General features: G+C 39.9%; 1 protein-coding gene across 1 annotated transcript; it reads left to right on the plus strand.

Annotated features, from left to right (window-relative positions):
* Nucleotides 1–295: 295 nt before the first annotated feature.
* LOC117450097 (tetraspanin-2-like) lies at nt 296–15,469 on the plus strand. Its single transcript, XM_034088130.1, has 8 exons — nt 296–513; nt 6,896–6,998; nt 12,138–12,235; nt 12,385–12,459; nt 12,546–12,629; nt 12,749–12,805; nt 12,926–13,009; nt 13,100–15,469. The coding sequence occupies exons 1-8, from the start codon at nt 448–450 to the stop codon at nt 13,163–13,165; spliced, it is 633 nt and encodes a 210-aa protein (XP_033944021.1). The 5' UTR covers nt 296–447; the 3' UTR covers nt 13,166–15,469.
* The last annotated feature ends 632 nt before the right edge of the window (nt 15,470–16,101 follow it).

Consider the following 16,101-nt stretch of genomic DNA (forward strand, 5'->3'; position numbering starts at 1 on the left):
GCATGCACATACATGGTGTTGTCCTATAACAAAAACAATAACAATTAGCATTGAAACATAACTTAACAATGGTATTTCTTAAGTTTTAAACACAAAAGTCTGTCCTTATTTTTTCCTGGCAAGATTTGACCATTTACCAGTTATTCAATTGCATACTGAACACAAGTGTTTATATCAGCTTATAGGTCAATAATAAGCAAGCTCTCATCCTGCAGTCTCGGTCTCAACTTCAGCCCCCCCCCCCCCCCTGCATTGTTGAAAGGGGCGGTCTGGAAAGAGTCTAAGCGGATCCTGTGTTTTGTGTGTGTCCGAGAGAATAACGTGACGGCGCTTCTTGATGCACTTGTGTTGTGACCGAGTGGACCGTTATTATTGTCTCAGTGAAAGGAGCCAATACAACCATCAGAGCATTTTTGAGGGGATAAAGGATAAACTCATCGAGCCAAAATGTCGAAGGTGGATGAGATGAGATGTGGGAAATACCTTTTGTTCGTGTTCAACTTTATATTCTGGGTAAGTGCATGTTCGGCGATTGTAACGATGGGATGCGCTTAAATGGAGCAAGTGCACCATTGATAGGCCTACTCACTCTCCACCGCTGACCTTTACACCCATGTGTTATTTTAACAAACAATGCTCAATTGTTTTCAGTTCTCGCATTCATCATGTGTGCTTAAGCCTAGTTTCAGTCCGGCGTGGGTTTACTCTGCGTGGCGTGGAAAGGGTGACACTCGGAGGTTTTTAGTTTTGGCTCACTGGGCACAAATCAGATTTTCCACAGAAGGAAAAATCCGCCCCCCTTTTCCCGGGTAAGCGTGTTTTTGAAAGGAAGACTGAATGAAAAGACAGAGATTTGGAGAGAGATTGAGAGACAGCATGGAAAACAAACTCAGCAGTTGTTTCCCTGCGTCACGAAGCTCCATTAACAAGCAGAGCTGCAGGGCTGATTGAGACACTGAGTTACAATCACCTTGGGCACGAGATCCCACACTTCTCCTTCTAAATAAAGAAAAGGGTGTGTGTGTGTGTGTGTGTGTGTGTGTGTGTGTGTGTGTGTGTGTGTGTGTGTGTGTGTGTGTGTGTGTGTGTGTGTGTGTGTGTGTGTGTGTGTGTGTGTGTGTGTGTGTGCGTGCGTGCGTGTGTGTGGGCGTGCGTGTGTGTGCGCGCGCGTGTGTGTGTGTGGGTGGGTGGGTGTGTGTAAAAGTGCGCTTTGGGATATGTGTTCCACTGTTCTCACTCCTCAGAGGGTACGCTCCTTTGTGTATGTGAAGGAGAGATGTTCCAACAAGCATCTGTGGAGTAGATCAGGCGCTGTGTGCAGCGTGAATGGATCCATTGTGACAGCAGGACAATAGCATAACTTCAGTCTGCTGCTCCTGCCTGCCTAAGCAACAGAGCCTGATGAAGCGCTGAACGCAGCGGCCCCATCATTAAGCTGTGCTATCCTTATCCAGGATGGGTGTGGCTGAAATCTTCTTTTAATAATAATAATAATACGTCTGAGTGTGGACACGTGCAGAGACAACCCGTCACTGAGGGGTGAAGATGAGAGAGATGTCAGACAAGTGGGGAAAGAGGATTTGTGACAGACATGTTCAAGAAAAATGCAGACAGTAAATGTGATGGGAGAGAAAAGGGTCATTGGGAGATTGAAAGGGATATTCATGTGCGTGTGCGCGCTCACATGGCAATAGAGGGACAGATGACCCAGATAAAGATAGAACATCAGATCAGTAGAGGATAGCTGCTTAGACTGTTGATATGTTCTGTGTGTGTGTGTGTGTGTGTGTGTGTGTGTGTGTGTGTGTGTGTGTGTGTGTGTGTGTGTGTGTGTGTGTGTGTGTGTGTGTGTGTGTGTGTGTGTGTGTGTGTGTGTGTGTGTGTGTGTGTGTGGGTGGGTGTGTGTGTGTGTGTGTGTGTGTGTGTGTGTGTGTGTGTGTGTGTGTGTGTGTGTGTGTGTGTGTGTGTGTGTGTGTGTGTGTGTGTGTGTGTGTGTGTGTGTGTGTGTTACACATCACAGAGGATCACAGAAATACCTATGTGAATGCGTTTTGGTGCTTGCTGCATACAAATTACCACTAGGAATGAACAGTAATCACCATGCCTTTATAATCACAGCATCCCAATCCCTCCCTGGGCTATGGCCCCCTCTATGGCCCCCTCTGTTGATGTTGGAGTGAGACATGATGAGAAGAGTTTTTGTGGAGGAGGGGCAGATATGTTTCCCTTCAAATCCCCCCAATGAGTGGACAGTAGAGCAGTGACAGGTCAGAGGCTCTTCTGTTGGACACCAAATAGTGTCACCAGAAGGGAGTCGTGAGACATGCTGACACTCACACACTATAAACAGGTGTTTTTACTTGAATGATGATGTGCTTCATACAACTATCCTCATTTGACAGCCTAAACATGGTCATCAATCAATAAGGACAAAGTGGCCCTGTGTTAGACTTCTCTGACTCGGTGTCACAGCAACATGATGTAGTGAAATTCCTGCAGGGCTCCAATACAACTGTCATTAACGTAATGCAGGCCAAGCTCTTGTATATATTACACTATCAATACCTTGCTGGCATGTCTGGCCTGTGTGTGTGTGCTTTGGCTCACTGACTGCCCTATTTAGTCAAAGATTAAGCCTGTGAGGTAAACATTGTGGGACAACAAGAAGTGTATTTCCCACAATGTTCCTCCAGTGTTCTTCCTTGTCATCTGGTGTTGGCTGAATAATTTATGATGTGAGTTACTGAAAAAAACGTCAGTTTCATAGTCACATGTCTAATAGAAAACAATGCCTTTCTGAAGCTGAAAAACATGTGCTAATTTCTATAGAGTGTTTCTATTAGACTCTTCAGTTGTGTCCACTGTGGGTGAAACTTCTGAAGCAATTGGAAACAGGACTCAGAGAGACACGAGGAGAGCTGGAACTTTGATGGCAAACAATGGCGGTTTATTTGGAGCTTCGGCCGGAGAATTCACAAGACATGTCGTGGGCCACGAGTTGACACAGGGTAGAGATACCAAATCAATTCGGAATAACTGTAGTTCGAGGTTTTAACTAGTTCGGACTCAGAGTGTAATAATCAACATTCTTCATCAGCGAGATTAAACAAATATGGACCCTGAATCTAACTAGAGCTGTCGTCCATTGAAAAGAATGTGCGGCAGGGAACCTACGTTCCAGAAAAGAAGGGCTTCTAGATGTCCCTGAACAATAAACTATCATGCCAGCTTGTATAAGCTGGCAACAACAATACGCCCAAGCTGCCCCTCCTTGAGAGAGATAGCAGCAATACCCAAGGCCGTAGACTTATGCCATGGGAAAGGAGACAGTGAAAGGAGAAAATGCTGAACTGTGTCAAAGGTTGAATACTTAAGCAAATTATTCCCCAACATCCACTATTCAACTAATATTACAATATCTAAAATGTGCATTTAGTTCTGTAAAAAGGCAAACTCACTGCTGTTCTTTGTTGTGAGCATAATGCCAAAGTATGGCAGCTAAGATGAATCAGCTAAACTTAAGAAAAAATATGCAATAAATGAAGGTTAGTATGTTTGACAAAAAGATAGACAGTTAAGAGAAATATTTATGTTGAACAGGCTCAACTATCATTTCAATATTAGTGTCAAATATTATTACAATATTCTGTCCTACAAACACATTTCTGTCTGTTTTGTGACGTTGGTGTATGCCACCCCACTCCCCCTTCCTTGCCCCTTGCCCCTTGGGCAGAATACAATAGGATTTACTCCACCCATAATTATCTCCCTCCTATTTACACTTTCCTTCTGCCCATCAATTTTAAATGTGGTCTTGCATCTGTTTTTCCAAACATATGCTAGGAAGAAGACGAGAAGATTTTCTGACAAACTAACCAATTACTGGTTCTTTTAAAGTAGTGTTTCACAGATGTTTTGCTTTCATATACTGCTTTTTCTTTAATTTATGACTACTTTTTAAACCAAAAATAAAATCTATCCTACAAAATGTGTGATGCCACAGACTGTCTCTGACCAAGACCACAGCCCTGTGTCAGCTCTGCCCTTGTTTTCCTGGAAATTCCCCTCACAAAAACACAATTTAACTGCAAAATGTACGCCTTGTTCCTGTAAAAACCTTAATAAATGTTTGTGAGAGGGATTTATATCCCTGAATAGAAGAATCCAGACATACAAAAGACCCAAAAGCTGTAAGGAAAGAAAGAGGATGTATCTTACTATACTCACTGCCAATTCAGACATAATAAGGCTCTACAAAATTAATATAAGACACATGTTGGGTCTTCAACTTTGTTTCTGAATAAGATTCTGTCTGGAAAAGAAAAGGGATGATGGGTTCTCTAACAACTTATTCTCTCTTTCCTTTCCATCCTTCTTTCTCTTTTTTTCAGTATGTCTGTTTGTCTCCCTCCTATTGTGCGCCAAAACATATAGTCACGGGAGACAGAGGGTCTTTGTCCTTTGGGTGAGGTTGGGAGGGAGGGGTGCGAGATGAGGTGGGGTAAGAGGGGGATACATGGGACACAAGTGAGGGGGCGCGGTGGTCGTTTCTGGGAGGTTGGGAGGGGTGTGTACGGTGATAGACAAGGTAATGATGGCAGACAAAGTGGTGGTCGTGGTGTGTGTGGGGGGGATTGGGTGGTTTATTCAGGGGTTAATGGGACCATTGGGATAGTCATGAGTGCCAGAGTTGAGAACGTACTTAGCATGTCAGCTACTGCCTGCAGCGTTGGATGTGGCCCCCCTGCTCTAAAAGGAGAGCTGTTTGTGTGGTATCCATCTATGCATCTGATTTTGAAAAGGCTTTCAAATTAAACCATAATAGAAATTAGGTTTGGTTGAGCGCTGAACCACCTGCTCCTCTTTCATCACTAACAACATCAATCAACAATAACAATATTATCTTTATATTTATATAAAATCTCATTCAAATCAGTTAACTTTTTTATTTTATTTATGTCTCTTTTTTGGCAAAGGAATGACACTGATTTAAAACATAATTGTACAAAAGCGTACAATAAGAAAGATAAGGAGCCTATTATAAAGCCACTTCGAAGTTTTACAATATTATCATATGTGTTATATTAACATAATAGAATCAATTTTTTTTATATTATCATCGATACGAATACCAATCGACACCACTACTTGGGACAACACTGGCGCTTAGCATTGTGTGCAGATCAACATAATCCAGTGGGCAGCAGTTTTACAAGGTACAAATACCAGCATTAAATAGATCCAGTCTTTCTCCACACGTATCCAGCCTGGTTCAGTGGATCTGCATATCTGCAGCCTTCAGTTCACCGTGCTTTATCACTTTGGACCTGATAATCCTGAAACCCTGAGAGCTCAGCTGCTCCATCATCACGCATGACACAAAATCCTCGTTTTTGTAGGAATCAGGCTTCCCAACTCCTGTCTAATTCAGATGCTTTACTACCGAGCTACTGGCCTCATTTCAGACCAACAACATAAAATATAACCTGTAGTGGAGGAGGAGTAGTCAGTGGAGATGAGGGCATCAAAAATGGAAGAAGACTAGTGAAACGAGAGAAATATCAATACCAGAAAAAGGCACAGGGGATTTGGCAAACAAGAGGTTACAAAGTCAAATTAAAATACAGACTTGGAACAGTTTGTTATTTTCCCAACTTGACAACAGTGTTTGTTTTTCGAAATAAATTCACTTAACAGAGCCTCAGGACGTAGAAACAAAAACAACAAACAGAACAGCGGTCCACCTAAACTCTGACATCTAGGACAGCGAGAGACCATGTGACAGGCACTCCTAAATACTCTCCATTTAGACAAATCATTGTATTTCTCTGTGTGCGCACACAAGGCGTGCACACACACCCACACACACATACACTCAAACAGACACTGTTTTGTGGAAAGGTTTTGAGTTTGGATATTCCTCAGGGGACAGGGCTCTGTGGTCTTTAAAACCTCTCAGTATTGATCTGTCAGTGGAGCACTCACCACTGACTCTGCCCTTGAGAGCATCTCAGATCTCAGAAAACAACACATTTTCTTCCAGTTTCTCCGTGGACTGAGAGAATAGAAGTTGTTTGCTGGAGTGAGTTTGCTCTTAGCAAGAGGGTGGCAGTATGATTTGGTTCGATGTATGCTGATGGTGGTTTAGATGAAGGAAAGTATGAGCAACATGGAAACACATTTCCAAACAAACAGGAGAGCCTGCTCAAGCTCAAGGTGCCACACTGCTGCCCGCAGACAGCGGTCATTATCTTCCTGTGGGACACCAGAAATCGCTAATGGGTGTTTCAAAGTAGAGCGTTACATAACTTACATTTTCATTAATTGTACTGGTTTAGAGCTCTTAAAGGATCCACCCACGATGAACAAATATTAGAAACATTAAGTAAGTATCCAAACATGCTCTTATTGAGATACACAATATACTTCTGGGAAAAGGGTGGAGGGTAGGAAACTCCACAGCACCATAGCTTTGTTCATATGGAAAATTATATGAAGGCCAGAGCAAAAGTGCAACCCCTCTGAACGCCAGAAGATCATGCACTTCTACTGTTGTGATAGTAATGAGAAGATAGTTGCTTTATCAGTGAATGCTGAAACCAATTTACAGCAATGACGTCAGATCTCAAGCCAGGATTTAAATGATAAGGCACACAGGTTCATTTTGAAAGAACAAAAAAAAGATGTTCTACTTATTAGATACTAACTGTAATAAGAGTTGTCTTTTCCAAGGCATTTGAATGATTACTACATCTACAGTTGGTATTTATTAGAGGGTGAAAGCCGAGTCTCAGAAGCACAGAACTCTGCTTTACTATGGGTTTTTTTCTCCGGAAATAATAACTCATTTGTTGCACAATCTTATTCTAAGTGTTTCTCCCCTCTCTTCCTGCAGTTGATGGGATCCTTCGTTCTGGCAGTGGGACTATGGCTACGTTTTGACCCAGAAACTGTTTCTCTTCTAAATGGTGATAAAGCTCCAGACACTTTCTTCATTGGTGAGTACCACAGCGCATCCGAGGTTATCTTAATGTACACACGGTGTAGGTGTGAAACAATAAGCTGTACACATTCAACACAAGGCCATTGATTTATGATATTTGCTGAAAGGAATGCTTATGTTTGTGAATATATTCTGTTACATTGCGCAGAAACGAGTCTAAATGGATAATGGAAATGTCAGTTTCACTTACATTTTGAGACAATCTTTACGTATATTTGCGGCATTAGAAACATTGCCTTTTGATACCATTGTATCTTCTCAAATATTTAAAATAATACATGTTTTTAATATGCTAGAGTAGACACATAGCAAAATGTCATGCACTTATCTTATTCTCCGTCTGAAAATGTGTTTGTATTGACATATTTCAGTGCAAATAGTTTTGGCTGTAAATAAAAGTATGTCTCTATGTCAGAGCTAGTGTTCCTACCACAGACTTGCTTGTACAAAAGTCTTTGTGAGATTGCAAAATAGTGTGAGTGTCACTATTTGATTGGTGTTCTACAAAGTTTTCCATTTGTGGTTCAATATCCAAATACAACATGCTCTAATGCTTTTGAAGTTTCGATTATTAGGTGTGGGATAGCTTCTTTTGAGCTGATGAGTGTGAATAACAGGAAATGACTGCCATAGAGCATACATGCATGATGGAAACCACAGGGCTGCTAACCACCTTTCAATCAGTCACCCTGCCCAGATGGAAAGAGATGGAGGAGGAGACAGTGAGTGTTGGGACAGTTAAAAAGGCATATGGAAGAGGGCAGTCATATAAACAGATGGGGCTCCATGGCAAAGATCTGCAGGAAAAACAAGATGGGATGTCAAAATAAAAGACTGGGAAAGAAATGTGTTAAGCTGACTACACATCCTGTGTTAAACCTAAAATACATTCAGTTATTTTAACGATCTTCAGTCTAAACTACTCTACTCCCGATTTATTTTCTTCTTTGAAGCCTGTTAGGGACTGATAGTGTTGTGTAATAGAATATACATTTAGAAAGGTTTTTTTTTTTTACAACAGAAGCCTGTAGTTAAAGTTATTCTATTACTTCTCTGTGTGTGAGTTTAGTAAGAAATAAGGCTCAGATATCCTTGTGGTTTGACCATAGGGTTTGACACAGGATGGGTGGCTTCTGTCCAGCCTGTCCTCCTACAAAAAACGACCATATAGGTCGATTGTTCAGCAGCTATACGACCCAGAGTCACGTTTTAAAGTGTAGCACCTCTAATGGTCGTGTAAGAAACAACATGCTCCTGTCGATTGCAAATGCTCCGGAGGGTCGTTTATTCACAAATAACCCTCTCTGGAAAATCCTAAATTGTGGAATAGTTTGGCCATTACAATGCTTTTTTATTAGATTTCTAGCGAGAAGTATATATTGTACTTTTATAATCTACGTCCAGTGGATGTGTAGGATCTACAGTTTGATAGATATACGAAGATGATTTGAGGCCTCGCCAGGAGAACGTGTATATGGATATATGTATATGTATATATGTATATATATATATGTATATGTCTATGTATATATATATATATATATATATATATGGGGCAGCTTCCATGTAAAGTTAGCGTGGGTGAAAACAGTATTTCCGGTCTCGAAGTTTTCATAATAAAACCGGAAGTATTCCCCACACTGTCAAATGATTACACAGTGATATCTCCATTACTCATCCACTAAAAAACATCAGTTTATCCTTTTTAATTACACAATATTGATTGGTTTAAATTGTGTAAAATGCTTTTGTGTTTTTAACCTTCGAATCGGAGAAACAAATTGTTTTTTCGGAGTTTAGACACTACAGAGTTTCCGAAGACACTACCCAGAATCCCCAGCTATCGTTTGGGACTACAACATCTGCCTTGCTTTACAAACCCCGTGATTAGCCCTCAAGCTCTGTGATTGGATGTTGGAGTGGCAGTGCGACAAGGTTAGGCCGAGTGTCAAACAGCTCTTTGAAATGGGATGGAACCACGCCAGACTATCCAAAACTGGACTTGGACGGGTCCAGCCCAGCCCTCCCCCCCAGAATTACACATGCTGGCTATTGTGTGTTTCGCAACATGTTCTATGGCACGTCTCTACTGGGAATTTTTAAAGTTTTAAAAGTTTTAAAAGACGTTTTCGTATTTCCCACAATTAGAAGTTGCCAGTATTAAACTGTATACATCCCTGGAGGTTTAGGGGATGCGAAACACATTGGTGTTATCAAATTTAAAACATATAATTAATACATGGGTGAAGATTGCTTGTGTCCATAATGGGCAGCATTAATATACCCACATGACAGCTAAGGTCAGAAGAGCTTTATTTAACAGCTGGTCTTATGTCTGTGACCCCTCCTGTTGTTAATTGATAAGCCTGAAACATGCACTTGTCAAGGTTCAGATGCACATTTAGCAAATATGGCAGTAGCCATCGATCATCTTAAGATAAGATACTTTATTGATCCCAAGTTGGGAAATGTTTTTGTTACAGCAGCATGTACTACTTTGTTCTACTCCACTTCAGAGGTTAACCTGGTATTTTTACTCTACTACATTTATTTTTGTTACTTTGCAGATTCTGATTAATGATGTGAAATATAAACAACCCTTAAATCAGACTTTAGTTACACCTGAGTAAAATTCAGTCTTATCAGTTTGTCTGTTTTGCACATCCTCCTGTTAATATCTTTCGACGTCCTGCACTAAACTGTTTTATTGTAGAGATCACTACAGTATCTTCTTGATATTTTCTATTCTATATTTCTATCATTGACCCCTATTTTGTATGAAGGCTACTCTTAATATTTAAATGTTTTCATCAAATATAACGTGCTTTAAGCACTAGGAGGTGCGGTTTAAAAAACCAGTGGTCTAGTTAATAAAACATAATAATATCAAACATAATATGACTATTCACTTTATTGTGAAATTAAAACAGAACGGTAAAGGAAAGTACAGTTTCAGTCTCTCGATGTGAAGCTTATGCATTGTACCATGAACTTGTATAGACCTGTAACAGTCAACTGCACGAGGAGTTGGAAAGATAGTTCAGAAAATCAGTAATATCTTTAAAAACTACAAAAAAGTCCCTTTCTATCAGCTGTGAACCGTTATGGTGTAAATACAGACTATCTACTAATTGGATCAAATATAAAAGTCAGCCGAATTAGTGTTGATACTGCAAGGAGACGTATTGTGTGAAAAGAAATGGAAGATGTTGTTTAATTGTTGATATATTTATGGTCCACGTCACGTATTCAGTTTTGGCGGCATCTCTTCCAGTTTGTCAAAAGGTCTTCTGATCAGGGCTCTATAAATAAATATATACGGCAGATATGTAATGTTTAATGCAGCCGAACCGTGTATTACAATGCCGTTATGTGATGACTTTCAAAGAGAAAAGCAAAAACACTCGGAATAAAGTATTATTTTATTTTTTTTAAATGTTTTCCGATTTCATATCACATAAACACCATATCCCGACGTGCATTGCGGCGTGATTTTAGCCTATCAAAACCTCTGAAAAAAGAAATGTGTCTCTCAGAATCGAAAGAGAAAAACCTATGGGAAAAACACAAAAGCATTGTTTAATTTAAACCAATTAATGTCGTATAATTAACTAGGATAAACTGATGTTTTTTAGTAGATGAGTACTGCAGATATCACTGTTAAATCATTTGATCATTGGTTTTATTATGAAAACATCGATACCGGAAATACTGTTTTCAACCCGTAACTTTACATGGAAGCTTGCCGCATACACGTTCTCCTGACGAAACCTCAAATCATCTTCGTAATATCTATCAAACTATAGATCCTACATATCGACTGGACGTGGATTCTAAAAGTACAATATATACTTCTCGCTAGAAATCTAATCAAAAAGCGTTTTAATGGCCAAACTATCCTACAATTTAGGATTTTACAGAGAGGGTTATTTGTGAATAAACGACCCTCTGTAACGTTTTCATTCAACGGGAGCACTAGAGGCCGACAACTTTAAAACGTAATTATAGGTCGTATTAAGCGCTTGAACAAACGACATATTTGGTCGTAATAAGGGCTTGAACAATCGACCCATTTGGTCGTATGAGTTGGAGGACTTGTTGCTTCTGTCAGGTCCTCGGAGAGTGCAACACATGGCTTTGACAGTGAGAGCGCTCAACTGTTGCTATGCCTAGTTTCCATAGCGCCAATCCCACATCAAACTTTTCTGAGCTTTGAAATGACATACTCTGAAAAGATGACTACAGACTCAGAGATAAATGAAAACCAATATAAAAGCCAAGTATGTGAGTTCAGCAGCATCTCTTGCTCCCAGCTGCGATGAGTTAAAAGCTGATAAGAATGATCGCTTCACACGAAGTAGCTAAACTCTCCTTTCTAACAACAAGAAAACAACACACCCAACTGAATTATTATCGCACATCAAATCTCTTTGTTGAACCATCGGGATCCTATGAACCGTCTTCCTCTCTTGTTCCCACCTGAGCCTGTGTCACCTGGGAGCCGACTCTAACTATCTCGCCCAATTTCTGCTGAGCTGTCGCCTGGCAACCAACCCCACCTGTATGAGTGGTGTTCCCAATTGTTGTTGAATGTCCTCCCTCCAGACCTACCCATGATATATGGAGGAAATTAGCTCCATAATGATGTACCTTTCCTAATGAGAGGTTTAATGTGACATCAGGGCATCTAAGGAGCTCCCCCTAAAACAGACTCTTAACAACAACAACAAATAATCTAACATTAGGGCACAATGAAGAGGAACAATAAGTGCCTCCACTACTAGAAAAAAGATCTAAGCACCAAACACAGGAAGAGTGCAGTCTGAAATATAACATTCCACTGTCTGAGCTTTTGTACTTGCAGTCCAGATTGTGACTGTTTTCATTTACATTTCTAGCTGTATGCTGCCCTCTGCTGGTGCTTCTGTAATTTGCAATAGTCAGAAGCACTAGCTGGGAAAAGCTGAGCATATTAATAGAGATGTAGATAGATAGATAGATAGATAGATAGATAAGATAGAAATCATAATATCATCATCAAAAGTGATTACAAAGGTTGTTTGTCTCATGACTAACGGCTTTATTATCATTGCCTTTCTGTTTACCATTGCATCTCTTTTTCCTGTTCCTTCAGGTGTGTATATCCTGATCGGCGCTGGCATTCTGGTGATGTTGGTTGGTTTCTTTGGCTGCTGTGGAGCTGTTCGGGAATCTCAATGCCTGCTGGGTTCAGTGAGTACAATGCATTTAACCTACAACAGCAGAACAAGAACTGAAATGCTTTTATTTTAGACAGATAGTTGGAACCTTTAATAACTCTTAACCTGATATATATTTAACCAATAATCAATATCTTTTCTGTTTTTAATGCTTTTGTTTAGTTCTTTGCCTGTCTGTTGATCATCTTCTGCGCTGAGTTGGCAGCAGGCGTGTTTGGATTCCTGAACAAAGACAAGGTATGAAGCATTTCACATTTCAGAGCTTGAGTCATGCTTGGAGTTTGATGAATCCTAATGGTATTTACTTGTCCCCTCTGACACAGATAATCAAAGATGTTCAGACCTACTACACAATCAACTACAATGAAAACAATAACGGCACATTGATCATCTCATACCAGAAAGTGGTAAGTAGAACATCTAATTCTAGGGTGACAACAAGTAGAAAAAGTGCATAATCAAAGATGTTTAAAGATATTTGCTTATGCCTAAACCCATCATATTTTGATTTTCTTCGCAATTTTAGCTGAACTGTTGTGGAACCACAGAATACCCTTGCCCTGATCCTCCAAAAGACACTAAAGTAAGTACCACCAGACGCAAGATGGAAATGTCATTATCTCGCTTTGTTGTCTTATGAATGAGACACGGTGCCGCAATAATCAATCTGGTTCAATAACGTGACTCTATCTTCGGTGTGCAGGACTGTGAGACAGGCATTGAGGAGTTTTTCAACACTAAACTCTACATCATTGGATATGTGGGCATCGGCATCGCTGGAGTCATGGTGAGTCATGATCTGAGAAGAAGCACACACACAGACATACACATTGTGGGAGAGAATGATTTTTATTAAAATTCTGTTTCCTTTTAACAGATTATTGGGATGATCTTCAGTATGGTGCTCTGTTGTGCCATCCGCAACAGCAGGGAGGTCATCTAAATATGACCTCTGTCCTTCTTGCCCAAAAAGACTGTACAGCCTTCAGATCAAATGACAACCTCTGTCAATCCAGGGACCCAGGCAGTAATTAGATTATGTTAAAAAAATCCTTTCCACTGTGATGCTTAAACCAGCTCTCTTTCTTTTTGTATTTGCAGTCACAAGCAAAGTAGCATGTGCTTCCTTTCAACACATTCAGATAAGATGTAGTCCACATATCCTGTGGGAACAGTATGATTTTATGACCTGACAATCTGTCAAATTGTTTTTCCTCATGGCCGTTTGGCGAACGTTACAAATGTTAAACCCACATACTGTCATAGCAGTGTCAATGCTTTTTCACACAGCCTTGACACTGACCTCTTGGCTGTGGGAAACTGTAGCCCAGGGAGAGCAATCTGAGGTGAAAGCAGCTGAGTTTGCTTATCTGAGCATTCAGATTAACACAAACATGAAGCCGCAAAGACACACAAGCACAGCAATGTTGTGTTACGTGAGACCACAGCCTCGAAGAAGGTTGTCTGGAATCTCGTAGGTATGAAAATCCTGATTGGTGGAATCAGAGCGTGGTGCCAAGAGAGTGACCAGTGAATGTTTTGGGAAAGCATCCATCATGCAGCCCAAGCGCTCTTTCTCTCCCACACACACAGTATCTGTATACTGTGTGATCAAAACCAATTGTTTCTACAAGAAATACAGCAGTTATATTACAGGGATAGTTCAAAATATGCTTATTCACTTTCTTGCTATGAGTTGATTAGCTGATTGATAGCACAATGACAATGTTAGTGAATCTCAAGCTGCAGCCTGGAGTTGGTTAGATTAGCACAAATAACGGAAGAAGGAGGGAATAGCTAGCTTGGCTTTGTCTTTATGCTAAGCTAAACTAAACTAAGGTACACTAACAGGCTGTAGCTTAATATTTACTTTACAGACATATGAGTGGTATTAATCTTCTCATCCTAATTTTTGAAAGAAATAATCTATTATTTTAGGCAACTATAGGCCTACCCACATTCAGGTCTTTTACAACAACTCATGCATACTTTATATATTTTTAATAATGCCAATATGTGGCGCATACCACAAGCAAGTTTAAAAAAAAAAGACATAAATTAATGCCTGCAGCATTAGGAAAAGTACATACAAACTAAAAACCAAAAGGAAAAGCCCCTTGTGTATATATATCTGAGTCTCTGTTTACTGTATGTCAGGAGGATCATTTGGAAATGTTTACAGGCTAAATATATTCTAGTCGGTCAACTGAGAACAAGCAGTTGGGCCTAAGAAATGTGCTTATCCTAACCAGGTCTTTGATCTCTTCACACCTCCATCTTTTTTTCCCCTGTGCCTAAAAGGGCACCGCCCACAACAACATAAATCAGAGCAATAACCTCTGTTTTCCTCTAATCTCATCAAACTCAGCAGATATGATAGTTGGACAGACATGCCCAACCTGGAATCACTTCTATTTATCCAGGTTCATCGGGCTGCTGTTAATTCTGTAGGGTTTATATTTGGACTCTGGTATGTAAATATGAGTTTTCTTGTACATTATTTGTGGTTGATGTGATAGATACAGTAGGCCTACTATTTAACATGCTGTGCGTAGACAGAGGCTTGCAGTAGTTGTAAAGTGTTTATGTAGTCATGACAATGTTTGCATTAGTCAAACGGAAGCTTCTTAACGTGCCTTTCTTTGAAGATGAGCTATTTTAGAACTACGTGATGACTGAACGTAGCAAAAAATCTTAGCAAAGTGTACATATGTTTGTAGAGTTCGACTGCAATTCATTGTCACACACATTAGACTTGCCATTATTGTTGTGGTCTGTCTTAAAGTGTCACACTCAGTGTCTTTCAAGCCAAGAGAGCTGAAGTGGTAAAAGCAACAATTTATCTGCCAACTATTTCAAAAGCCTCTGATCAAGCTGTGTGGAACACAAGCCCTGGTAATTTTTTTACATTTGAGTGTAATGTGACACGAGAGATGAGACTCCAAAGGCTTTGTTACCACTCCAGTAGGCGGTGTTCACTCTGAGTGAAGACACACAACTGAATCTCTTTTCACTATAGAGGCTCTGGAGTTAAAAAAGGGAACAGTTTAGTGCAACTAAATCCACAAAGCTGTTGCTGTGTTCCTCAGTTGTATTTGTTGGAGCAAATCTGAAGGTATAACGAGAAACAAAAGTACAAGCAGCCAAGCCTTATTTTTAGATGATTGTGTGTTAATTTATTTTAATACCATTTCAGACTTCTCAGGAAGATAGGTTTACAAAGTGTAATAAAGCTTTTAAAGTTGAACATTGTTTCTTGTGTGTCATTTATACTTGGTGTACATTTTGTGTTTATTAAAACGCATGTATAGCTCAGATAAGTAGCTTTGCATTGGATTTACTATATTTAATAACTTGTTACACCTCTTAGCATCAAATACATCTCTAATACATGAAATCATAGCCTCAGACACCATTACACACACAGCATCAGTCACATACTCCACGAGCTGCATGTGTCCTGGCCTCAAAATATTCCATCAGGTCCACACACTTTTAAGTCCTGAAATGTAACCTTCACACTTCACTTTCAATTATTTGTTATAAAACATAGACTAGAACTGTATCTCCTCAGAAAAGTTTTTAAATGTTGCTGTAGGTCTGCATTTAGAACAAATCATGTGATTTCAAAGAAAGACATTACTGAGAGATCTACAAAAGAGTTATATTTAAGTATGTCCTCAATGCATTTGTGAGGATCAAATAGTACATGTAGCCAATTGATATAATAGTTTTTTACAACGTATCACTTCGTAAAATGATTTTGTATTCCTTACCAGATAATTGTATTTGATATCCAGTGTTATTAAATATGTTTCCAGGATTAGTCGCCTGAGTTGGGTGTCAGTTTCACCTTTCTGCTCTTGAGCTTCAGGGACA

This window comes from Pseudochaenichthys georgianus, chromosome 7, assembly GCF_902827115.2.
Source record: "Pseudochaenichthys georgianus chromosome 7, fPseGeo1.2, whole genome shotgun sequence".
NCBI classification, from domain to species: Eukaryota; Metazoa; Chordata; class Actinopteri; order Perciformes; family Channichthyidae; genus Pseudochaenichthys; species Pseudochaenichthys georgianus.

Coding starts and splice junctions, on each gene's coding strand:
- LOC117450097 (XM_034088130.1), top strand. CDS start 448: ATGTCGAAGGTGGATGAGATGAGATGTGGGAAATACCTTTTGTTCGTG. Junction 6,999..12,137: donor TCCAGACACTTTCTTCATTG/GTGAGTACCACA, acceptor CTGTTCCTTCAG/GTGTGTATATCCTGATCGGC. Junction 12,460..12,545: donor GATTCCTGAACAAAGACAAG/GTATGAAGCATT, acceptor CCTCTGACACAG/ATAATCAAAGATGTTCAGAC.